This window comes from Oryx dammah, unplaced genomic scaffold (genome assembly GCF_014754425.2).
Source record: "Oryx dammah isolate SB20612 unplaced genomic scaffold, SCBI_Odam_1.1 HiC_scaffold_5, whole genome shotgun sequence".
Taxonomy (NCBI): domain Eukaryota; kingdom Metazoa; phylum Chordata; class Mammalia; order Artiodactyla; family Bovidae; genus Oryx; species Oryx dammah.
In genome coordinates, this window is record NW_024070189.1 from 101,299,865 (window position 1) to 101,324,670 (window position 24,806).

Genomic DNA, 24,806 nt, shown 5'->3' on the forward strand with positions numbered 1-24,806 from the left:
CTCACAGTCATACTCAGAGGAACAGAGTCTGTTTTCAGTAGAGGTAGAAATAGCATGTTCTTGCTTGGGTGAAGGAACAAATCCTTCTGATAGAGGCAGTCTGGGGAGGTTCCTCTCCAGGGAGACAGCCTCAGAAGGAGAAAGGATTGCTAAGATGAATAAGCAAAGATGGAGGGAAAAGGGGATTGCATGGTGAGGCAATAGGAACATGCTGGGTGTAAGGAGAAAAGAGAAGTGGAGTGGAAATAGATCACAGAGGGTTTTGTGTGTCCTATTGAAGAGGTGAGAGTTTCAGGAAGGGAGAAATATGGCCACTAAAGAATCATCCCATAACCAACAAGGAATTCTGCTCAATGTTGTACAGCAGCCTGGATGGGAAGGAAGTTTCGAGGAGAATGGATACATGCATACCTATGGCTGAGTCCCTTTGCTGTGCACCTGAAACTATCACAACATTGTTAATTGGCTATGTTGTTGTTGTTGTTCAGTCGGCCAGTTGTATCTGACTTTGCTGCCGCACCAACTGCACCACACCTGCCCTCCCTGTCCTTTACCATCTCCCGAAGTTTGCGAAGTTCATGTCCATCGTGCTGGTGATGCCGTACCGCCATCTCATCCTCTGATGCCTTCTCCTCCCCTCAATCTTTTCCAGCATCAGGGACTTTTCCAAAGGGTCAGCTGTTTGTATCAGGTGACCAAAATACTGAAGCTTCAACTTCAGCATCATTTTCTTCTCCAATGCATGAAAGTGAAAGGTCAAAATGAAGTCACTCAGTCATGTCCAACTCTTAGCGACCTCATGGACTGCAGCCTACCAGGCTCCTCCGTCCGTGGGATTTTCCAGGCAAGAGTACTGGAGTAGGGTGCCATTGCCTTCTCCGATATTGGCTATACTCCAGTGCAAAATAAAAGGTTTAAAAAAAGAATCACCCCCAAACTCCAGATTTCTGGACCTCATGCCTCATCGCCTCCCTGAGCAATCAAGGCACCAAACATGATCATCATGGAAGATAACCCCAGTCCTTTCATCAGGCCTCTCGGTTGCTTCCCATTACTCCTTCAATCACTGATTGTTTTCATTAATATCCTCTAGCCTAGCAAGGAACATGAACTCTGAGGTCAGACTCACTGAGTTTGAAAATCCCAGTCCTGAATGTAAATCGGTGCAGCCACTATGGAAAACAGTACAGAGGTTCCTTAAAAAACTAAAACTAGAGTTGCTATATGATCCAGCAATCCCATTCCTGGGCATAAATCCAGAGAAAACTCCAATTCAAAAAGATACATGAACCCCAATATTCATTGCAGCACTATTTACAAAAGTCAAGACATGAAAGCAACCTAAATATCCTTCAGACATATGAATGGATAAAGAAGATAGTACATATACATAAGGAAATACTATTCAGCCCTAAAAAAAGAACAGAATAATGCCATTTGCAGCAACATGGCTGGACCGAAAGAGTATCTCACTAAGTGAAGTGAGCCAGACAGAGAAAGACAAATACCATATGATATCACTTATGGACGTGAGTCTGAGTGAACTCCGGGAGTTGGTGATGGACAGGGAGGCCTGGCGTCCTGCAATTCATGGGGTTGCAAAGAGTCAGACATGACTGAGCGACTGAACTGAACTGATGTGTGGAATCTAAAATATGATATAAATGAACTTATTTAAAAAAACAGAAACAAACTCACAGACAGATAACAAACTTTTGGTCACCAAAGGGGAAAGAGGATGGGGGTAGGAATAAATTAAGAGTTTGAAATTAACAGAAACAAGCTGCTATGTACAAAATAGATAAACAACAAGGTCCTGCTGTATAGCATAGGGAACTATATTCAATAACCTGTAATAAACCATAATGGAAAAGAATATATATACTGAGTCACTTTGTCATACACCAGAAACTTACACAATGTTGAAAATCAACTATACTTCAATAAGCAAACAAACAAAGACAAACCAAAAAACAAAAACAAAAAAGAAAACCCCAGTTCTACCTTTACCTAGTTGTATTCTTGGGCTACTCAGCCCTTCGCTGAGCTTCAGTCTCCTCATCTGTAAAATGGCAAACAGGGAAACTACATCCAGGGCACTAAAAGGGATGAACAGATGGGCACCTCTTCAGGCTTCCAGTCAGCCGGGGCAGGGTGGGAGCGCTAGGACAAGAGTGGAGTAAACGGAAAATAATGTTAGTTGAGTTCAGATTTCTCCCTGTGACTCTTGAGAGTCCCTTGGACTGCAAGGAGATCCAACCAGTCCATTCTGAAGGAGATCAGCCCTGGGCTTTCTTTGGAAGGAATGATGCTAAAACTGAAACTCCAGTACTTTGGCCACCTCATGCGAAGAGTTGACTCATTGGAAAAGACTCTGATGCTGGGAGGGATTGGGGGCAGGAGGAGAAGGGGACGACAGAGGATGAGATGGCTGGATGGCATCACTGACTCTATGGACGTGAGTCTGAGTGAACTCCGGGAGTTGGTGATGGACAGGGAGGCCTGGCGTGCTGCGATTCATGGGGTCACAAATAGTTGCAAAGAGTCGGACACGATTGAGCGACTGAATTGAACTGAACTGAACTCATCTTTGATGCCCCATTCCAGGTCCCCAGGCTACTGATGATAACGCCCTCGGTTAGGAACGCCTATGGTGCTTGCCTGGGCACATATCACTCATAGAGGGCTCTAACACATTTCTCCCATGGAGCCCATATTTATGACTGGGTCGGCTCTTGTGGCTCTTTTTTTTTTTTTTTTTAATGATCATGGGATGCACTTCAGCTATAAACCATCAGAGAACTTTGAAGAAGGTAGATAGCATGCCTGAGGGCCACACAGATTTGAGGGTGAGGTGCCAAGCCTTTTGTGGATCCAATCTTTACTGGAAAATTTAAAACATATGGGGAGGAGCTAGGATGTAGGAAGGGGAAGGCAGGGTCACCCAAGTGGTCAGTTATCTAGGTTACCAGAGTTTTCTGAAAGAGGAAACTTCATGGGTGGGCAGCCTGGTTCCTTATCGAGTGGTTTTGCTAGCAGCTGCCAACTTGTTTATTCAAGATGGATGTCTTTGGAAATGGATGCCTCAGCAGTCAAAAAGCTTGATGTCAGGCACTTATATTACAGTTGCACGTCTGTGACCTGCACCTAGTTGAGTCTTTTTTTTTCCTGCCCTTCTCTCCTGACACCCACACACTTGGTCTCTGCACTGGTGCTCCTGGGAGCAGCCTCTACCCAATCTGAAAGAGAGGTGGTGGGTAGAACCCCACCCAGCTCTTGATCCCTCAGTAGGGGCAATTCTGATACACACTCTACTCTCAGGGCATCCCCAGCAGGACTCACGTACATTTGCCCACATCGGGAACTGCTTGTTGAGCCACACTGATTGGCTGCCTTTCCTTCCTTGTCTCAATTCTCCACTCTAGACCAGTGTTTCCTGGGATCGACCCCCAAATAAACTGCTAAGTCACTTCAGTCGTGTCCGACTCTGTGCGATCCCATAGACGGCAGCCCACCAGGCTCCCCTGTCCCTGGGATTCTCCAGGCAAGAACACTGGAGTGGGTTGCCATTTCCTTCTCCAATGCATGAAAGTGAAAAGTGAAAGGGAGGTCGCTCAGTCGTGTCCCACCCTTAGCGTGGACTGCAGCCCACCGGGCTCCTCCAGCCATGGGATTTTCCAGGCAAGAGTACTGGAGTGGGCTGCCATCGCCTTCTCCACCAAATAAACTGGTTGCACTCAAATACTATTATCAGTGTCTTTTTCTGGCAGAACTCAAACTAGATTCCTAGAAACATGTATATCGGGGCAGAAAACTGTTGGTGTGACTGGGCGACAATCCCCAGCACCCCCAAAAAGGTGGTGGTCAGGCTGAAGAGAGATCAGTTCTGCTATTTAGAAGGATGGTGACTGGGTTGTAAGAACTAGGGGTCTCTAGAATCTCACTAGTGTTCAGATCCTAGCCCCGCTGGGGAGAAAGTCTTGATCCTTCTTTCAAAACACTTGAAGACGGTGGGAAAATCAACTTAAACTAAAGATGCAGTCAAGTCCAGGCCCCCTCAAAGTACAGCTTAAATTGGTTCAGACCCCTCCACTAGAGGCTCGCAGGAAGCCTCTTCTTTGTAAGGTTAAATGTTATTTAGGTTCCACTCTCCTTTTAGAGGGGCTTCGCAGGTGATGCCAGCAGTAAAGAACCCATCTGCTAGTGTAGGAGACCCAGGAGATGTGGGTTTGATCCCTGGGTTGGGGAGATCCCCTAGGGAAGGCAATGGCACCCCACTCCAGTACTCTTGCCTGGGAAATCCCAGGGACAGAGGAGCCTGGCGGGCCACAGCCCATAGGGTTACAGAGTTGGACGTGACTGAGCAACTAAACACACACGTGTATAAAACAGATAACCAGCAGGAACCCACTGTATCACACAGGGAACCCTGCTCCGTGTTCTGTGGTGACCGAGAGGGGAAGGACTCCTGAAAAAGAGGGGATATATGTGTGTGTGTGTGCTAAGTCACTTTAGCTGTGTCCGACTCTGTGCGACTCTTTGGACTGTAGCCCTCCAGGCTCCTCTGTCCATGGGATTCTCCTTTCAAGAGTACTGGAGGGGGTTGCCATGCCTTCCTCCAGGGGAACTTCCCAGCCCAGGGATCGAACCTGTGTCTCCTGAGGCTCCTCCATTGTATGCAGATTCTTTACTGCTGAGCCACAGGGAAGCCCTCTAAGAATACGTAGAGCTGATTCACTTTGTTGCACTTTGTGTTAGTAGAAACTAATACGACTGAGAGATTGGAATTGACATATATACACTATTATATATAAGATAGATAACCAGTGAGAACCTTAAAAAGACTCTCTTTCACAGTGACATATCTATAGAAAAGAATTACTCATCCTACTGTCTCCATTTCCCTCAAAATTAAAGCATAAATTGTAAAAAGAAAAAGAAGAAGAAAGAAAACTTGATCTTGATGGTTGAGCAGGCACTCTCATCTTTGAGGAGAGCTGGCTACTGTGTCAGGCAGACACACACTGCCCCTTAGGGAGGGAGAAGGCCCAAACTAACACACAGAGAGGATTTTATGTTTAATTTTTTCTTGTCCTGCCTTAAAATAAAAATTGTATTTCATCGACAACCATTGCAGACATTAACTTCCTCCTGCCCCTGCTTTAGACAAAAACAAAAGCAGAAACAACCAAAAATAAACCCAAACCTTCCTCTAAGAGCTGAACAAAATCAGTTCATCTCTGCAACTCAGGAATGGGGAGAACGGCACTGCCCTCTTCCAGCTGCAATCTATCTTTCGATCTTATTTATGATCTCTGAGCTCTTCTTGGGGCAGAAAACTAGAGTGCTGTGATAAATAGTTGCCGGGTCCCTGAGTTGGTTACAACAATAACATCATCAGTAATAAAATAGCTACCACTTTGAGAGTGTTGATTATGAGACGGAAGGCTCCATCCCATGCAGTTCTTACCCCATGATAACCCCGTGAGGCAGTCCTGGGATCATCACCCACTTAACAGATGAGGAAACTGAGGCAGCCTGGGGCTGAAGGAATTTACTTAAGATCACAGAGCTGGTGAGTGGCAGAGCCTTGTGTCACACGTAAGCCCTTGACCTTAAACCCTTAACTTGGTGGAAATGCTTAATGGGCATCCTTGATTCTGCACAGGTTTCCTCCGAAGGAGACAGCCTGCTGGAAAAGCTTCTGGAAGCTGTGGGGTTCCTGGTGGTCTCTGAAGATGAGTCTCTTCTCGCTGCAGGTAGCATTTAGCTCTCATTTGGAGTCATGAGGCAGCAACTCTGGATTTGGTTGGAAGTGGAGAGGGGCCTGGGGAAAGGGGGAAGAGGGTTGGCAAACTCTTTCTGCACAGGGCCTCACAGTAAACATCATTGCTGGTCTCTGTCATAACGATCCCACCTGTCCCTGTAATTCGAAAGCCACCAAGCATGATATTTCAAGTGAGTATGGCTGTGTGCCAATAAAATTTGCATGGATGCTGAGAGACTTCCCTGGAGGTCCAGAGGTTAAGACTCCACGCTTCTAATGTAGGGGGCAGGGGTTCAGTCCCTGGTCAGGGAATTAAGATCCCATATGCTATGCAGTGTGGCCAGAAAGTTTAAAAAAGTACTTTCATGAATGCTGAAATTTGAATTTTATACCATTGTAATGTGTTACCTTGGAAGAAAAGTGATGACCAACCTAGATAGTATATTCAAAAGCAGAGACATTACTTTGCTGACTAAGGTCCGTCTAGTCAAGGCTAGGGTTTTTCCTGTGGTCATGTATGGATGTGAGAGTTGGACTGTGAAGAAGGCTGAGCGCTGAAGAATTGATGCTTTTGAACTGTGGTGTTGGAGAAGACTCTTGAGGGTCCCTTGGACTGCAAGGAGATCCAACCAGTCCATTCTGAAGGAGATCAGCCCTGGGATTTCTTTGGAAGGAATGATGCTAAAGCTGAAACTCCAGTACTTTGGCCACCTGATGCGAAGAGTTGACTCATTGGAAAAGACTCTGATGCTGGGAGGGATTGGGGGCAGGAGAAGAAGAGGACGACAGAGGATGAGATGGCTGGATGGCATCACTGACTCGATGGACATGAGTCTGAGTGAACTCTGGGAGTTGGTGATGGACAGGGAGGCTTGGCGTGCTGCGATTCATGGGGTCACAAAGAGTCGGACACGACTGAATGACTGAACTGAACTGAATCCTAGTTTAGTGTTTTCAAGGATGGAAAAAACTTAAAAACTACTAGCTCACATATAAAAATAGATGACCAGCCAATTTTTGCCCACGGGCTGTAGTTCGTCAACCCCTGTTCTGGATAAATCTCTGAAACTTTCTGGACTTCTGTTTCATTATCTCTGAAATGAGAGGGGTTATTCCTGCCTGAGAGTTACAGGGATAGAAAGGCATGGGCTGAGAGAATAGAGTACCCTCAGCCCACACAACCCCTCATATCGGGAGATATGAGTGATTATGTAGCCACAAGAAAGCCTGGTTGGTGCCATGTTCAACAAGAATCAGGGGTTATAGGAACACATGACTTAGTCTGAAGCAATCAGGGAAGGCTTCCTGGTAGAGGTGACAAACAGGTGCTCCATATCCTGGTTTTATTTTTAAAGAAAAAAATTTTTAGAGTAGTTTTAGGCTCACAGCCAAACTGAGCAAAAAACACAGAGAGTTCCAGGTACCTGCTTGCTCCCATTAGCCTCTCCCATTTTCAACATCACCCACTAGAGCAGTGCGTTTGTTGCGACTACGACAAGTTTGATGAAACCACACTGACGCAGCGTCCTCATTCAAAGTCCACGGCTCACACTATGGTTCACTCTTGTATATTCTGTGGGTTTGGACAAATGGGTAATGATGTATATTTGTCATTGTAGCATCATACCGATCACTTTCACTGTCCTTGAAAGTGAAAGTGTATCCGCTCAGTCTGTCTGACTCTTTGCAACCCAGGAACTGTAGCCCGCCAGGCTCCTCTGTCCATGGAATTCTCCAGCAAGAATACTGGCGTGGGTGGTCCTTCCCTTCTCCAGGGGATCTTGCCAACCCGGATTGAACCCGGGTGTCCCACATTGCAGGCAGATTCTTTACCATCTGAGCCACCTTAGATGAGTCTAAGTTTTTTTTAATATTCATGTTTATTATTTTTTATTTGGCCGTATCAGGTCTTAAGTGCGGCATGTGGGATCTTCCTTCCATCATGTGAGATCGTTTATAATTGTCATGGACTCTCTAGTTGTGGCCAATGGGCTTAGTTGCTCTGCGTCCTGTGGGTTCTTAGTCTCCTGACCAGGGGTTGAACCCTTGTCCCCTGCATTGCAAGGTGGATTCCCAACCTCTGGACAATCAGGGAAGTCCCAGTCCAATTTTTTTTAAATTAATCAATTTATTTATTTGGCTGCCCTGGGTCTTAGCTGTGCCAGGCAGCACCTTTGATCATTGTCACATGTGGGATCGGTAGCTGCAGCCTATGGGATCTAATTCCCTGACCAGGCATAGAACCCAGGCCCCTGCAAAGGGAGCATGGAGTCTTAGCCACTGGACTACCAGAGAAATCCTTCAGTCTGATTTTTACAAAGCCATTTCCAGCAGCCAAGACACTGTAGACCAGCGCTGTCCAGGAATGAAAACTACAAATGTGAACCACATTTGTATTGTGTATGTTCTCGTGACCCCATTTAAAAAGGTAAAGAGAAATAAGTGGCATTTGTGTTACTAATACGTCTTATTTAACGCAATAGACCCCCAAACCCAACATGAAATCAGCATGATTTTAATGGGGGCTTACCCCTCCAGATTGTCACAGAGCCTCGGTTTGAGTTCCCCAAGTCACACAGCTATCCCACTGGCTATTTATTTTACATACGACAGCGTATATGTGTCCCTGCTCATCTCTCCATTCGTCCTACCCGCTCCTCTCTCCCACCCCCACCCCCACAACCTCGTGCCCATAAATCTGTTCTCTATGTCAGCATCTCCATCGCTGCCCTGCAAATAGGTTCATCAGTAGTACTCAAAGGCAGGTTCTTAACCACTGGACCACTAAGGAGGTTCCTGTTGCTGTTTTGCTAAATCTGCCCCTCCTTCCTCTCTTTCACCTCCTCCTCCTTCTGCTCCAGCCACACTGGCTTCCATGCTTCTCTCAAACACAGCAGGCCTTTCCTTCCTTCCGGGCGTCTCTTGCTGTTCCCACCCTTCCAGTGCTCGCCACCTCCTCATCTCTCTGAGAGCAATGCAAATATCCTACAACAAATTACCGCACAAGCATGGTGGCTTAAAACAATAAGAATATCTTTATTCATGGTTCTAGTGTCAGGAAGTCCAAAATCAAGGCATTGGTGGGACTGGCGCCCTCCAAAGTCTTCTGAGAGGTATCCTTTTTTTTTTTTTTTTTTGACGCTGTTGTTTTTTCTTCACTTGTTTGCAAGCTGGTTTTAGAAAAGGCAGAGGAACCAGAGATCAAATTGCCAGCATCCACTGGATCATGGAAAAAGCAAGCGAGTTCCAGGAAAATATCTACTTCTGCTTTATTGACTATGCCAAAGCCTTTGACTGTGTGGATCACAATAAACTGTGGAAAATTCTGAGAGAGATGGGAATACCAGACCACCTAACCTGCCTCTTGATAAATCTGTATGCAGGTCAGGAAGCAACAGTTAGAACTGGACATGGAACAACAGACTGGTTCCAAATAGGAAAAGGAGTACGTCAAGGCTGTATATTGTCACCCTGCTTATTTAACTTCTATGCAGAGTACATCATGAGAAACGCTGGGCTGGAAGAAACACAAGGTGGAATCAAGATTGCTGGGAGAAACATCAATCACCTCAGATATGCAGATGACACCACCCTTATGGCAGAAAGTGAAGAGGAGCTAAAAAGCCTCTTGATGAAAGTGAAAGAGGAGAGTGAAAAAGTTGGCTTAAAGCTCAACATTCAGAAAACGAAGATCATGGCATCCGGTCCCATCACTTCATGGGAAATAGATGGGGAACCAGTGGAAACAGTGTCAGACTTTATTTTTGGGGGCTCCAAAATCACTGCAGATGGTGACTGCAGCCATGAAATTAAAAGACGCTTACTCCTTGGAAGAAAGGTTATGACCAACCTAGATAGTATATTCAAAAGCAGAGGCATTACTTTGCTGACTAAGGTCCGTCTAGTCAAGGCTATGGTTTTTCCTGTGGTCATGTATGGATGTGAGAGGTGGACTGTAAAGAAAGTGGAGCGCCAAAGAATTGATGCTTTTGAACTGTGGTGTTGGAGAAGACTCTTGAGAGTCCCTTGGACTGCAAGGAGATCCAACCAGTCCATTCTGAAGGAGATCAGCCATGGGACTTCTTTGGAAGGAATGATGCTAAAGCTGAAACTCCAGTACTTTGGCCACCTCATGCGAAGAGATGACTCATTGGAAAAGACTCTGATGCTGGGAGGGATTGGGGGCAGGAGGAGAAGGGGACGACCGAGGATGAGATGGCTGGATGGCATCACAGACTCGATGGATGTGAGTCTGAGTGAACTCTGGGAGATGGTGATGGACAGGGAGGCCTGGTGTGCTGCAATTCATGGGGTCGCAAAGAGTCGGGCATGACTGAGCGACTGAACTGAACTGAACTGTTTGTCTTTTGCCTCTTTCAGCTTCTGCCAGGATTCCCTGGCTTATGGCCACATCTCTCCAGTCTTGGCCTCCATCTTCGCATCGCCTTCTCTGCTATGTGTGTCTCTCAGTCCTGTTTTTCTCATGGCATCCAGCCCCTGACTTCATTGCCCTTAACACAAGCTGTAATCATTTTATTTTCCTTCCTCCCTCCTGCCCTCCCACCCCTCCTTCCATCTTCAAAACATATTTACCATGTGTCCAGCTTTGTTCTGGGAGACCAGGAACCCCCGCAGGCAGAATCAGCTCTCTGAAAACTCATAGCCTTGTGATAATAAATAACTTTACTGTTTTCTATGAGGTTATTGATCACTGGTGTGCTCACCCTTCCCCAACTGTAGGCTCCATGAGGATGGAGGCCTTAGTCTATCTTGTTCACCTCTGTATTCTTTCCACCTGCATATAGTAGGTGCTCAAAAAAAATCTTTATTGATTGAATTCAGTTACTCTCAAACTCCTCAAGGAGTGAAAGGTATAATCTTGGTCTCCGCTGTTTTAGGTTTTGGAAGGTCCGTGAGGATATTTTTGGCAGATGCACAGGGATTTCATCGATTCATGGCCACTGACCTTGAACATGAAGATGTGGTAGAGACAGCCATTTTTGGTCCTGAAAACAATCTGATTGTCACTGGGTCCCGGGATGCACTCATTCAGGTGAGGGGGAGATGCATGGCCCATGATCCTCACCTTCACCTCTGGAAGAGAAAGTATGATTCTTTTTCTAAACAAAAATATTTATTTATTTGGCTGTTCCGGGTGTGAGTTGCAGTATGTGGAATCTTGTAGTTGTGACATGCAAATTCTTAGCTGTGGCACGTGGGATCTCCAGGTCCCTGCATTGAGAGCAAGGAGTCTTAGCCACCAGACTACGAGGGAAGTCCCAAAGTATGGTTCTTTAGGGATTATTTGGCTTCAAAATACAGAAAGCCACAAAAACTAGTGCAGGCAAAACAGAGCAGGTTACTGGGTGACATGGCGGGGGTGGTCTTCTGGGACTCAGAGACAGATCTAGGGGGAACTATTAAAGCATTCACCAAAAGAGAGAGCACTCCCGCTAAATCTAAAATACTGGGAAGAGTTTGACTTTCAGAGGAGCAGGGTTGGGGAGATGGGGAAAAAATCCTATTAAGCTCAAAGTTCTCCAAGCTGGGGAGAAGAGCGTGTGATACAGTAGCAGTAACATTCTGGTCTTAGGACCTCTTTAGATTTTTAAAGGTCATTGAGAACCTTCAAGGAGCTTTCATGTATGTGGATTATATCAACATGATTCATATGTTTTTTAACAAATGATCTATTTTGAAATAGTTTCAGTTTTTACAGAAGAACTGTGAAGAGAGCCCAGATATATCTCATATGTGTGTGTGTGTGTGTGTGTGTGTGTGTTACTCAGTCATCCAACTCACTGTGACCCCATGGACTGTAGCCCACCAGGCTCCTCTGTCCATGGGATTCTCCAGGCAAGAGTACTGGAGTGGGTTGCCATTCCATTCTCCAGGGGGTCTTCCTGACCCAAGGATTGAACCCGGATCTCCCACATTTCAGGCAGATTCTTTACCACCTGAGCCACCAGGAAAGCCCCGTGTGTGTGTGTGTGTATGTGTGTGTTTGTGTGTATAACTTTCAGAGGAGCAGGATTGTGTATGTGTGTACATACACACATGTATATGTACATATATCTGTATATGATTATACACACACTTATATACATATATATAAGATTACACACACTCCAGTATTCTTGCCTGGAGAATCCCATGGATGGAGGAGCCTGGTAGGCTACAGTCCACGGGGTCACAAAGAGTCGGACACGACTGAGCGACTTTGCCATCACCATCACACACACATACACACGAGTACTCTCTGGGTCTCTTCACAACTCTTCCATAAAACATAAACTATCCATATCAACTCTTCATCCAGCTATCCTCAGGGTTAACATCTTATATCACATTGATCTCATTATCAAAACCAAGATATTAACATTGGGACAATACTCATCTACAGACCTCGATCCTATTTCACCAGTATCTCTACAAGTGTCGTTTTTCAGATCCTGTATTGCATTTAATATCTATTGATACTTGCCATGTTAAATTTTTAAATGCCGAAATCTAAAAATACTTCTCCATTAATTCAACATGACATATGAATATAATAACATAATTTTGTGAAAACAGTTTTATTTTCTGAAACACATACAAAAAAATCATGAAAAGTGTTATTATTTCATATTTTGGCAAATCTCTTTCTTGTCTGGCTTCATAGAAGACAATCAGATTCTCATATTTGATTCTACATTCTCCCATCTGTTCTGATAACATATTCCATAGTTTCTCGAAGACTATTGCTCATTTATGAGAGGAAGAATGTGTAAAAAGACAAATGACCTCTTAAATAACAGCAAAAATAATTGTGTTTTTGCAGAACTCCCCGAAACTCCCCTTTTGCAGAACCACTTGGAGGCTAACTTTCAGGGGTTCCCCGGAACACACTTTGAGAACTGCCATGGTAGCTGATTGATGAGATGTAGGGAAGTTTGAGGGGATGAGGAAATGTGAGGGCCCTTAAACTCCAGCCTGAAAGTTTATCTTAGGCAGACAAGTGAGCTTAAGAATATTTCTGAACTAGAGCAGCATAAGGAAGAAGTCAGTTCTGCCGCTCTGCTTCCATCCTCAGGTGTGGAGTCTGGCAGCCCAGGGGACTCTGCTGGACGTCCTGGACGGTGTTGGGGCCCCGGTGAGCCTGCTGGCCCGGGGCGGGGCCTTGGTGGCATCTGCTTCCCGTCAGTCCTCATCTTTTAAAGTCTGGGATCTCACCTGCACTCAGAAGCCGAGGGCCTCTAACCCATTCCTGGATCGCACTGGCCTCACGGCAGTCTCCCACAATGGCAGCTATGTCTACTTCCCTAAAACTGGGGACAAAAACAAAGTCAGCATTTGGGACTCGGCAGAAGGTTTGTAAGACTTAAGCACAGCGTTTTGTGTGGGTAAGAACTGAAGCCCCTGTCTTGGTCTGTTTGGGTTGTCATAACAAAACACCATGGACAGGAAAAGGATAAGATTAAAGAACAGATACTTATTTCTCATGGATCTGGAGGCTAGAAAGTCTGAGATCAAGGCCCTGGTAGATCAATGTCTGTCGAGAGCCCACTTCCTGGTTTGCAGATGGCCACCTTCTCAATGTGTCCTCCAGTGGCAGAGAGCAGAGAAAGAAGCAAGCTCTAGAGTCTCTTCTTATAAGGGCACTAATTCCATTAATGGGGACTCCACCTTCATGATCTAATCACCTTCCAAAGTTCCCATCTCCTAACACCATCACTGGAGAAAGCAATGGCACCCCACTCCAGTGCTCTTGCCTGGAAAATCCCATGGACGGAGGAGCCTGGTAGGCTGCAGTCCATGGGGTCGCTAAGAGTCGGACACGACTGAGCGACTTCACTTTCACTTTTCACTTTCATGCATTGGAGAAGGAAATGGCAACCCACTCCATTGTTCTTGCCTAGAGAATCCCAGGGATGGGGGAGCCTGATGGACTGCCGTCTATGGGGTCCCACAGAGTTGGACACGACTGAAGTGACTTAGCAGCAGCAGCAGCAAGACCATCACATTAGGGGGTTAGGACTTCAACACATATTTAGGGGTAGGACCCAAACATTCAGTGTGTAACACCCCACTCCAGTTAGGTTAAAAGTGGCTGATAGGAAACAGGACTCGATTTCATAAATTTCTAGCATATGGTCATTGGTCATTTGATTGTCAATTCCTGTTTTAGTTGAGGCTTCCCTGGAGGCAGGATTCCTGATGGGGATATTTGCACAAGTGGTGTATGGAGGAGAGCTCCCAGGAGGAGAGAGTGAGGAAGCAGGCTGGGTGGCAGCAGCGCTGAGCATGGAGCTGGTCTCCGCCTGACTCCACGAGGAACCCAGGAACATGAATTGCACTTCACAGTTGTCCCATCTTGAAGCAAAGGGACCAGCCTTTTTACTCCCATATCAGGCAGTCACTGGCCATCCTAGGTGGTGGTCCCAGCCCCCAGGCATTTCTAAATGAGGTGCTTCCTTCACTCAACAGCCATGAGGTCTTGGATCTGGGTGAACTGACCGGTAAAGGGGATGCAGGCACGTCAGCAGTAATATCTGCTCGATCCCCACTGGGTGGACGGAGGTATAGAAATTCCTGTTGTTGTTCAGTCACCAAGTCATATCCATTGAATCAGTGATGCCATCCAACCATCTCATCCTCTGTCATCCTTTTCTCCTTCTGCCTTCAATCTTCTGCCTGGCTAATCATAACATGAGAAAAGAAATTCACTCTCAAGTTCGCGTCTGGATTCCACAGACATTGGTTTAGTGCTAGCCTTGGGGCCAAATTCTGGGAGTTAACAGTGAGCAAGACAGATGAAGTTGCAAATTTTGAGGTGCTTGCCTGCTAGTCATGGTGGAGAGTAGGATGTGAAGAAACAGAGCAGAGTGGTGGGCAAGGAGATAGGAGTCAGTAAACCACAGCCCAAGGGCCACATCCAGACACACATTTTTTTCCATGTTGTTTGAGGACACTTTAGGGCTGTGCCAGCAGAGTTAAGTGGTGATAGCAGAGAGCATACGGGGCAAATATATTTACTCTCCTACCCTTTACAGAGGGTGGCAAAAGGAAACATTTGGGATGAGAGGTTCTGAAGAGCAGAGAAAGGCATGTATATTGGTTCTGAGAAATCTTCAGAGGGTCTGAGGCAGGGCAATGAGATGTTGTGATTGTCATATTTTAAAGCTTGGATGATTGGTGGGCAGGAGCAAAAGCAGGGAGGCTGGCTATAGCCAAGTTGAAGGGTAACAAAAGCATTTTTTTTAAACCCTTAAAAGTTGGGAACCAGTACCCCTGTGATCCATTCTTGATGCGGCCTTTTCTCTATGACAGGTGAGGAGCAAGATGCTCTGGACACCTCCAACGAGGTCAGATGTCTGGAGGTCGCTGAGCAGGCCAATCTCCTTTTCACTGGCCTCGTTTCGGGGATCGTCCTGGTGTTCCCCCTGAATTCCAGACAAGACGTGATGTGTATCCCTCCTCCAGAAGCCCGGAAAGCCGTTAACTGCATGGCTGTTAGTAAGGACGAGGGGCACCTGGCCATTGCCTACGACAGCACTGTCCTGGTGCTGGACATCAGCCCGGGGGACCCCTGTCCAGTCATTGATGGGCCAATATACACCCTCTATACCCAACTGCCTGACACCATAGCCAGTGTGGCCATTCTGGCTGACTATCGTGTCATCTACGGCATGCTCAACGGCGACCTCTTCCTTTACGAGTGTGTGAATTCCAAGGTGTTCCCTCTGGAGGCCCATGGGAGCCGAGTTACCTGTGTGGAGGTCAGCCACAAGGAGCAGCTGGCAGTCAGCGGGGCCGAGGAAGCCCTACTGTGTCTCTGGGACCTGCAGGCGTGCAAGTGGAAATTCGAGATGAGCTACACGGTGGGTAGCTTGCCACACCATGTGCGTGTCCTGGCATTAGAAAATGGATGATGGGCATCATTTATTAAGGGTACACCGTGTGCGGCCGACCAGGGTCGGAACTAGTATGAGTCAAGTGAGAGAGGTCCTCGTCTCCAGAGGAGAGTTTTAGGGGATGCCAAAAAACTTGGCCATCCAGAGAAATAATGGTTTCGTTCAGTGTTTAAAAAATCAAAATAAATGCAAAAAAATACACACAAAATAAAATATCAGCATTCATTTATTTTCAAATATTTTATCTGTGTGTTTATTTTTGGCTGTGCTGGGTCTTCGTGGCTGCACGGGCTTCTCTCTGGTTGCAGCGAGTATGGGCTACGCTCTAGCTGAGGTGCTCAGGCTTCTCATTGTGGTGGCTTCTCTTGTGGCAAAGCATGGGCTCCAGGGCCGGCAGGCTTCTGTGGCTGTGGCTCCTGGGCTCTAGAGCACAGGCTCAATAGTTGTAGTGCAAAGGCTTAGTTGCTCCATGGCATGTGGGATCTTCCTGGACCAGGGATCAAAGCTGTGTCTCCTGCATTGGCAGGCTCTTTACCAGTGAGCCACCAGTGAAGCCCAAATTAGCAACATTTAAAATAAAGACAGGATTGGAACTTTGCAGGCAGTCCACTGGTTAAGACTCTGAGCTTCCAATGCAGGGGGCCTGGGTTCGATACTGGTCAGGGATCTAAGATCCCACATGTTACACAGCACAATCAAAAAGTGAAAATAAAGACAGGATCAAATCCTGCGCTGGCACAGTCCTGCCTCACTCTCCTCACCCTGATCCTGTCTGGCCTTTCTTTCACCCAAAGGGTTTGATTGTATGACCCGTGCCAGGGCTCTTTCTAGTGCCGAGGAAGGCACTGTGACCGTAGCAACAGCGTCCCACCTCTTGGAGCCACGTTCTAGTCGGGGAGATACTGTGAGCTCTGTGAGGGCAGGATTTTTATGTGTTTTGTTCACGGAGGTGGTACCTGTCCCTAGGAGAGCTCCTGACTATTAAATGTTTGTGAAATAAAAACAAAGCAGCACACACATGATGTTTGGGGTGCAACAAGACCTTTGAAGGAAAATAGGGCAAGAAAAAGAGGTAGAGCGTGGCAAGGGCTACTATTAAGAAAGTCAGGTAAGTCTGGTGGAATAGCATTTTAGGCAGAAGGAACAGCAACTGCAAAGGCTCTGAGGAGGGAAACTGATGACTCCTTTACATACAAAGTGTTTGAGAGTTTTTACATCCATCTCTTAAGAAGTTATTATAAATTTTATATCAATATGGTTGAGTTATATGTTTACATATTCATATATATTATGCAAAATTGTCCAGTCACTACTGCCGACTCTTTATGACCCCACGGTCTGCAGCCTGCCAGGCTCCTCTATCCTTCACTATTTCTCAGAGTATGCTCAAATTCACGTTCATTGAGTTGGTGATGCTATCTAACCATCTCATCCTCTGCCATCTCCTTCCCCTTTGGCTTCAATCTTTCCCACCATCGGGGTCTTTTCCATGAGTCAGGTCTTCACATCAGGCAGCCAAAGTATTGGAGCTTCAGCTTCAGTATCAGTCCTTCTAATGAATATTCAGGGTTGATTTCCTTTAGGATTGATTGGTTTGATCTGCTTGCAGTCCAAATATACATATTAAAATACCATTCTATAATTTAATCCTCACAACAATCTTGTAAGGTTGGGCTATTATTCCAGTTTTCTCAGATGGGGAACAAAGATAGTAGCTGAGGTGGCAAGATATAAGCATTGTTAATAAACTAAGGGAGACAATCTTGAAACTAAGAGAACAGAATATATGCAGTTTTATCTCAAAATGCCTTCATCCCCCCTGACTTATTTTTATGGAGTCACTATAAGCTAAGTAATCCTTTGCCTTGTTGAGTTGGGAAATATCACCACAGCAGTTAAATACACTTAGCTTTTTCTTTAAAAAAAAATAAACTTAATTTTGGAATAATTTCAGATTTACAGATTAAGTTGTGAAGATAGTTTGAAGGTTCCCATTTACCTGCTCCTCACCCAGCTTCCCCTGATGTTAACAACTTACATAACTAGAGTATGTTTGTCAAAACTAAGAAAGTAACATGGGAACAATATTATTAGCTATCAACTTTATTGGGATCATATGTTGTTGGTTTTTTTTTTAATTTGTATCTTTTAAAATTTTTAATTTATTTTTGGCTGCACTGGGTCTTCATTGCTTTGCGTGGGCTTTCTCTGGTTGCAATGTATGGCGCTACTCTCCTTTTAGATGCCCAGGCCTCTCATTTCTGTGGCTTCTCTTGTTGCAGAGCACAGGCTCTAAGCACACACGCTTCAGTACTTGCAGCACGCAGGCTCAGTAGTTGTGGCGCACAGGTTTAGGGGCTCCACGGCATGTGGAATCTTCCCGGACCAGGGATTGAACCTGCGACCCCTGCATTGGCAGGTGGATTCCCACCCAACGTGTCACCAAGGAAGTCCAGGATCATATGTTTTTCAGTGAGTTCCTTTTTTCTGTTCTAAGATTCCTAACTTCATTTAGCATATAGTTTTTAATTAAATACAATTGGAGCTAATACTTGTATAACCAAGATCATTTAAGAAATTAAATCCTGTAATTCCTGTTCTCCAATGCAAAATGTCACTAATCCTCTCAAACCAATCTCTTTGAAGATGTATTTTGGGCCAAGGAATACCAATGCGTAGCATCTCTCCAGGTTTTAACTTGATCCATCTCGCAAGGAGCTTCCCAGGTGGTGCTAGTGATAAAGAACCTGCCTGCCAATTCAAGAGACGTAAGAGGTGCAGGTTCAATCCCTGGTTCAGGAAGATCCCCTGGAGGAGGGCACGGCAACCCACTCCAGTATTCTTGCCTGGAGAATCTCATGGACAGAGGAGCTACTGGTGGGCTACAGTCCAAAGGGTCGCAAAGAGTCGGAGATGACTGAAGCAACTTAGCACACGTGCATCACCCAAGAGGTGTTTACAAGTCTGGCTTCCTACACTAGTGCCTTGGGGCTGGGTCCCTAGGTGTCTTTCAGTCTGAAACCAAGATCACATTGCCTTTTTCTACAGAATTCTTACTGTATAGGAGTCCAATGTGCTTGCTTCTCCAAGGATGACAAGTATGTCTACGCAGGCTTGAAAGATCGCTCCATAATTGTCTGGAGTGTGCTGGATGGTGAGTCATTTTGCTTTGAGGGTAGGACTGAGCTTAGATCTGGAGACAAAAGACCCTGTTCTGGATCCTTGCCATTAGAGGGCTCTGCTCTGACCTCCCTTCGTTGGATCCATCTGCTTGGGGGGCAGGTATCTGCAGCCTCAGGGAACAGGCCCAACTGGAGCTATACCTCTTCTTCTAGAACCCATGCTCTGAAAACCTGGAACTCCAGAACACCCTCCCCACCTGCCCCAGAAGCCCTCTTTAGGGCTTCTGTGGGCCTCTTTCCCAGGTCTATCCTTCTGAAAGTGGGCTATGCCTTGAATGTGCACACCCCCAGGCTGTGAGAGTGATTGTGGAATGGTGTGCACGGAATCTGGATGTGTGAACTGGGTGGGGCTTCACATGTATGTATCTGAGGCCCCCTAGGGATGTAGGATGGAGCTGAATGTGGGAAGAGAAGGGGAAAATCACAGACAGCTGGGGTCTCCCACATGGTTATATTCAGACATGGAACTGAAGAGCCTGAGAATCCTCAACCCAAACCTGACCTTCTAGGTGTTCTGAACGTATATCAACCAATGTAGAAGGATAGAATATATTTCATTTAATACAATAGTTTATTAGCTGGATTTACAGTGTTTACATATTGTATCTTATAGGATGTTGACCTTCATTCATTCTCTTTCCTGAAGCCCTGCAAATGTTTGGGGAAGCTTGTTTAACATCAACCACTTTGAAAACTCCACATTTCTCATTCTGTTTAATATCACACTAAGGATGTATTACAGAGAAGGCAATGGCACCCCACTCCAGTACTCTTGCCTGGAAAATCCCATGGACAGAGGAGCCTGGTAGGCTGCAGTCCACGGGGTCACTAAGAGTCAGACACGACTGAGCAACTTCACTTTCTCCTTTCACCTTCATGCGTTGGAGAAGGAAATGGCAACCCACTCCAGTGTTCTTGCCTGGAGAATCCCAGGGAGCCTGGTGGGCTGCCGTCTATGGGGTCACACAGAGTTGGACACGACTGAAATGACTTAGCAGCAGCAGCAGTAAGGACATATTAACAGAAGTTAACATTTCTTGTGTACTGGATACTGTCACCAAGTCATTTCATTATCTCAGTACACACCCGCCTTTTATAAAATTTGAGGCTCTGAGAGATGGGGTGGGCTGTGGTTTGAAGCTGATCTACCTGCTCCCCGTGGGTACCTTTGTCACATTCTCCTATAGAGAGAGCAACCCTTATGACACGGCAGGGAAGGGTAGAAGTTATTGCTATCCCCATTTGACAAATGAAGAAGCTGTAGTTCAGAGCTGATTAAGGAATTTTCTCAAGGTCATAAAGCAAGTAAGTGGCTGAATGAATAGCAGATAGAGTTGAATATATTGTAATCAAATACATTAGAACTGAAGACACTGTGATTGAATCAGTATAATTGAATAGTTATACTCTAATACATTGCAACTGAATATGCTGTATTCTAAAACAGTGTAATAAAGATGCCTGGCACAATGTCACAGATGGCTCAGAAGCTAAAGTCTGTGGACTGTGGCCTTAAAAGCCCATCCTGCACAGGTTCACAACCTCTCTTCCCACTGCTTCTCCAATAATAATATTGACTGAATTCACTCTGGGATGAAACTGATACTTAGCACTTGACATGCACACCATCTTCAAATCTTCAGAATTCCCCTCAGCAGGCGGGCTCAGTTATCATTCCCATATTGTGGATGAAGCAAAAGGGACTGAAAACTTTGCTGTCATGCCTAAGCGAGTAAGGGGGATAGAAGAAATTTGACCCCATGCAGCTAACTCTCAGATGTGTGAGACCGGATCTCTGTGGCTGCATTTTCATCATTTGTGCCCATCCCCCCACTTTCCCCTACAGGCACGCTGTTGGCCGTCCAGTTTGTCCATGCCGTGGTGAACAGAATCATCCCAACCTCCAATGGCTTCATTGCCCCCTCCAGACATGGCTATCTCATCCGTGAGCGTTTCCAGTGCCCTTCGTCAAGAAGCTCACAACAGGACCCTCTCAAGAACTTCAAGAAAGCAGTGTGGATGGTCAAATCCAGGCAGAGAGAAGAGCTGGCAGCTGCTGCAGGAGCACTCCAGGACTTGAGATCGGAGAGTGCCCAGGGAAATGAATCCAAATCAAACAAACGCTCACAAGTCTGCCTGCTGGTGTAAACCCCCCTATGGCGCCAAGTGAGTTAGTCCCATTCAGTCCAACTGAAGCAAAAAGAAAGTATGTGTTGATAAATATCTGGACTCGAAGCCTCCAATTATGTGACTCAAACCTTGTTTCCTTCCATCTTTCCATTTTTTTCTCTCCTCAGCTGTATTCTCAGGTCTACCCCCAGATTAGCATCATGACAGCTAAGTTCAGCAGAAAAGAAGGTCTCTTTCCAACAGTTTGATCCAAAGTCCTGGTTCTAAATCTGTTAGCCCCAATTAGTTCATAAACCCATCCCAGGACACAAAGCTATCTTTGAGGAAAATGCAGCACTCTGCTTGGTGGTCCTGACCTCACGTCCATCCAGACTGAGGTTGGAGTCAACACCACCCAACTCTGTAGACTGAAAGTGGGAGAGGCTACTCCCCAGGGTAACTGGGGTGCTAGTCAAGATGGGGATGGATGGATATGAGACCAACCAAACCACAAACTACAAAGGACCACAGAGCCTTATAGTTTATAAAGCACCAGGTGCTATGGTCTGATCCTTATCACAGCCCATACTTCAGAGAGGGCAGGAGTTTCTGCTTCCATTTTACAGATAAGGAAACAGCCTTGCAGAGTCAGTTGTGATTTGCTCAAGATCATGAGCCTGAGGTGCGAGAGAACTCTGAGAAATTAGAATCCAGAGCCTTCCTGTTCCAATTTTTGTTGGGACCACTTCACTCTAATTTTAGACCCAGAAACACAACCATTGGTTCCATGGGTGGCACATTCAAATGCCCACAGGGACCAACGAGTAATCAAGATGATTGCTGTGCACTGGGGTGACCAGCAGATTATGATGGGGACAATGCCAACATGGAGGGCATTGCTCTATCTTGGCACGAGACACGAGAACCTTGACTCTACCCCAGAATGGCCCTGGAGAGAGCAGCCCACTGGTGCCAGAGCTTCCTGTTGTCATAAGTAAAGCCAGAAATCTGGATTTTTATGGGAAATGTCCTCATTTTAACTAAGTTGGCAATTGGTTCAAATCTGCACTTATAGGCACACTTGGCTCATGTCTCTAGTTCATTGTGACCCAATTTGGCATTAAAACAGTAAACTTGTTATCATTCTTCCATCTATACTCCTTGGCTCTCAAACTATGAGGCCAGAGACGCTTTTTATCTTAAAAACTGGAGACTCTTGGAAGCAGATGGATAAAGCTGCCAACATCTTCCTACCATGCTTTTGGACCATCTCTGCCTTGTGCAAGTTCAAAAGTCTGAATTTCTGCTCCACTTAAATGGCTTTTTCTCTTTTGCCTGCAGCCTTCTAAAAGCCCCCACTTGCTTCTGGGGCTTTTGCTGTAAGGATAGCAGAGTCCAAACCTTCAAGGTGCTAGCTATTCCATCCTCTCCTCCCCTCTCACCTCCAACTGAATTCCAGACAGAAAAAAACAGCCTTAGAAATAGAGGCTTTTGAGCTGGATGTGACCTGACCAATGGTCTCATTCAGCCATTGTAAAAACTAGTGTTCCAAGGAGGGCTTTGACAGTTCTGCAAATGTTACTTAGCATCAAATTCCATTTTAAAATGTTTTATAACCGTAATTTAAAAATATACATTGGGTAGCAGTTTTTAAGGTGTTGGAAATAACTAACATAGGATTCTCCCGCCATTTCCATTTAACTTAGAGGGGAGGGGAGCCCTTGAAAAAAAATAAAAGCTACTCTTTGCACCATGTCTCTGTGAATCAGGGGTTTACCCAATGCATAAATAAGATTTAGCTACAACTTCTGGTTTAAAATATGAGTGTCCATCTCAGCAGCCTCAGTGAGAATCAATTGCTTCATATGTAAACACTAACTTGACTATAGGAAAGAATTTTTTTTTACTAATAAAATGCTACTTTGAATTGTTGCTTACCGTGGTATTTCTGTAGAGAGCCTTCATTTAAGAAAGTGTTCGGTTCCTATGAATGTTTGACAAGCACAGTGCTTTGTAGCGGAGTGACTTGCTTGAGGTTCCCCAGCTATGGTGGAGCCAGGGTGAGAGCATGGTTATTGTGCCAACAGGACTATATTAACATACTATCCAAACTGAAACACTTTTTGAGAGTGAAAGGGAGTGATCCAAACAATTACTTCAGGACAACTACAATAAGCTAGCTATCCCAGGACAATTGTAATATACAGCTCCTCTAGTTACAGCAGGAATTAATTTATATTAAATTCTAGAGAGTCCTTTTAAAAATGAAACGTGACATATAACATTGCATTAGTTTCAGGTGTACAACATAATGATTCGATATTTGTATATATTATGAAATGATCACAAAAAGTGTAGTTAATATTCAACATTGGGCTTCCCAGGTGGATCAGTGGTAAAGAATCCACCCGTCAATGCAGGAGACGCAGGAGGTGTGATCTCTGGGTCGGGAAGATCCCCAGGGGAGGAAATGGCAACTCATTCCAGTATTCTTGCCCGGGAAAATGCCAAGGACAGAGGAACCTGGTGGGCTACAGTCCATGGAATTGCAGAGTCAGACACAACTGAGTGACCACACACACACACACACACACACACACACACACACACACAGCTGATTTACAACAGTGTCTTTATTTCAGGTGTACAGCAAACTGCCTCAGTTATATACAGTGGGTTGGCCAAAAGGTTCATTTGGGATGTTATGGGAAAATCCGAATGAACCTTTTGGCCAGCCCACTATATATATGTGTGTGCGTGTATTCTTTTTCAGATTTGTTTCCGTTACAGAATATTATAAAATATTGAGTTTAGTTCCCTGTGCTATACAGTAGGTCCTTGTTGGTTATCTATTTTATATATATTAATCAGTTCAGTTCAGTCGCTCAGTCGTGTCCGACTCTTTGCGACCCCATGAATCACAGCACGCCAGGCCTCCCTGTCCATCACCATCTCCCGGAGTTCACTCAGACTCATGTCCATCGAGTCCGTGATGCCATCCAGCCATCTCATCCTCGGTCGTCCCCTTCTCCTCCTGCCCCCAATCCCTCCCAGCATCAGAGTCTTTTCCAGTGAGTCAACTCTTTGCATGAGGTGGCCAAAGTACTGGAGTTTCAGCTTTAGCATCATTCCTTCCAAAGAAATCCCAGGGCTGATCTCCTTCAGAATGGACTGGTTGGATCTCCTTGCAGTCCAAGGGACTCTCAAGAGTCTTCTCCAACACCACAGTTCAAAAGCATCAATTCTTCGGTGCTCAGCCTTCTTCACAGTCCAACTCTCACATCCATACATGACCACAGGAAAAACCATAGCCTTGACTAGATGGACCTTAGTCGGCAAAGTAACGTCTCTGCTTTTGAATATGCTATCTAGGTTGGTCATAACTTTTCTTCCAAGGAGTAAGCCTCTTTTAATTTCATGGCTGCAGTCACCATCTGCAGTGATTTTGGAGCCCCCAAAAATAAAGTCTGACACTGTTTCCACTGGTTCCCCATCTATTTCCCATGAAGTGATGGGACCGGATGCCATGATCTTCGTTTTCTGAATGTTGAGCTTTAAGCCAACTTTTTCACTCTCCTCTTTCACTTTCATCAAGAGGCTTTTTAGCTCCTCTTCACTTTCTGCCATAAGGGTGGTGTCATCTGCATATCTGAGGTGATTGATATTTCTCCCGGCAATCTTGATTCTAGCTTGTTTCTTCCAGTCCAGCGTTTCTCATGATGTACTCTGCATAGAAGTTAAATAAGCAGGGTGACAATATACAGCCTTGACGTACTCCTTTTCCTATTTGGAACCAGTCTGTTGTTCCATGTCCAGTTCTAACTGTTGCTTTCTGACCTGCATACAGATTTC

At 45.5% G+C, this 24,806-nt stretch overlaps 1 protein-coding gene across 1 annotated transcript in view; it reads left to right on the forward strand.

Moving 5' to 3' along the window:
• The window catches only part of NWD1 (NACHT and WD repeat domain containing 1), a 76,753-nt gene extending 53,867 nt beyond the window's left edge, over positions 1 to 22,886 (forward strand). Inside the window, 6 exon segments of the mRNA XM_040241163.1 lie at positions 5,669 to 5,759; positions 10,666 to 10,820; positions 12,843 to 13,119; positions 15,080 to 15,630; positions 18,712 to 18,817; positions 20,692 to 22,886. Coding sequence (XP_040097097.1) covers positions 5,669 to 5,759; positions 10,666 to 10,820; positions 12,843 to 13,119; positions 15,080 to 15,630; positions 18,712 to 18,817; positions 20,692 to 20,993 — 1,482 coding nt within the window. The 3' untranslated portion in view covers positions 20,994 to 22,886.
• The last annotated feature ends 1,920 nt before the right edge of the window (positions 22,887 to 24,806 follow it).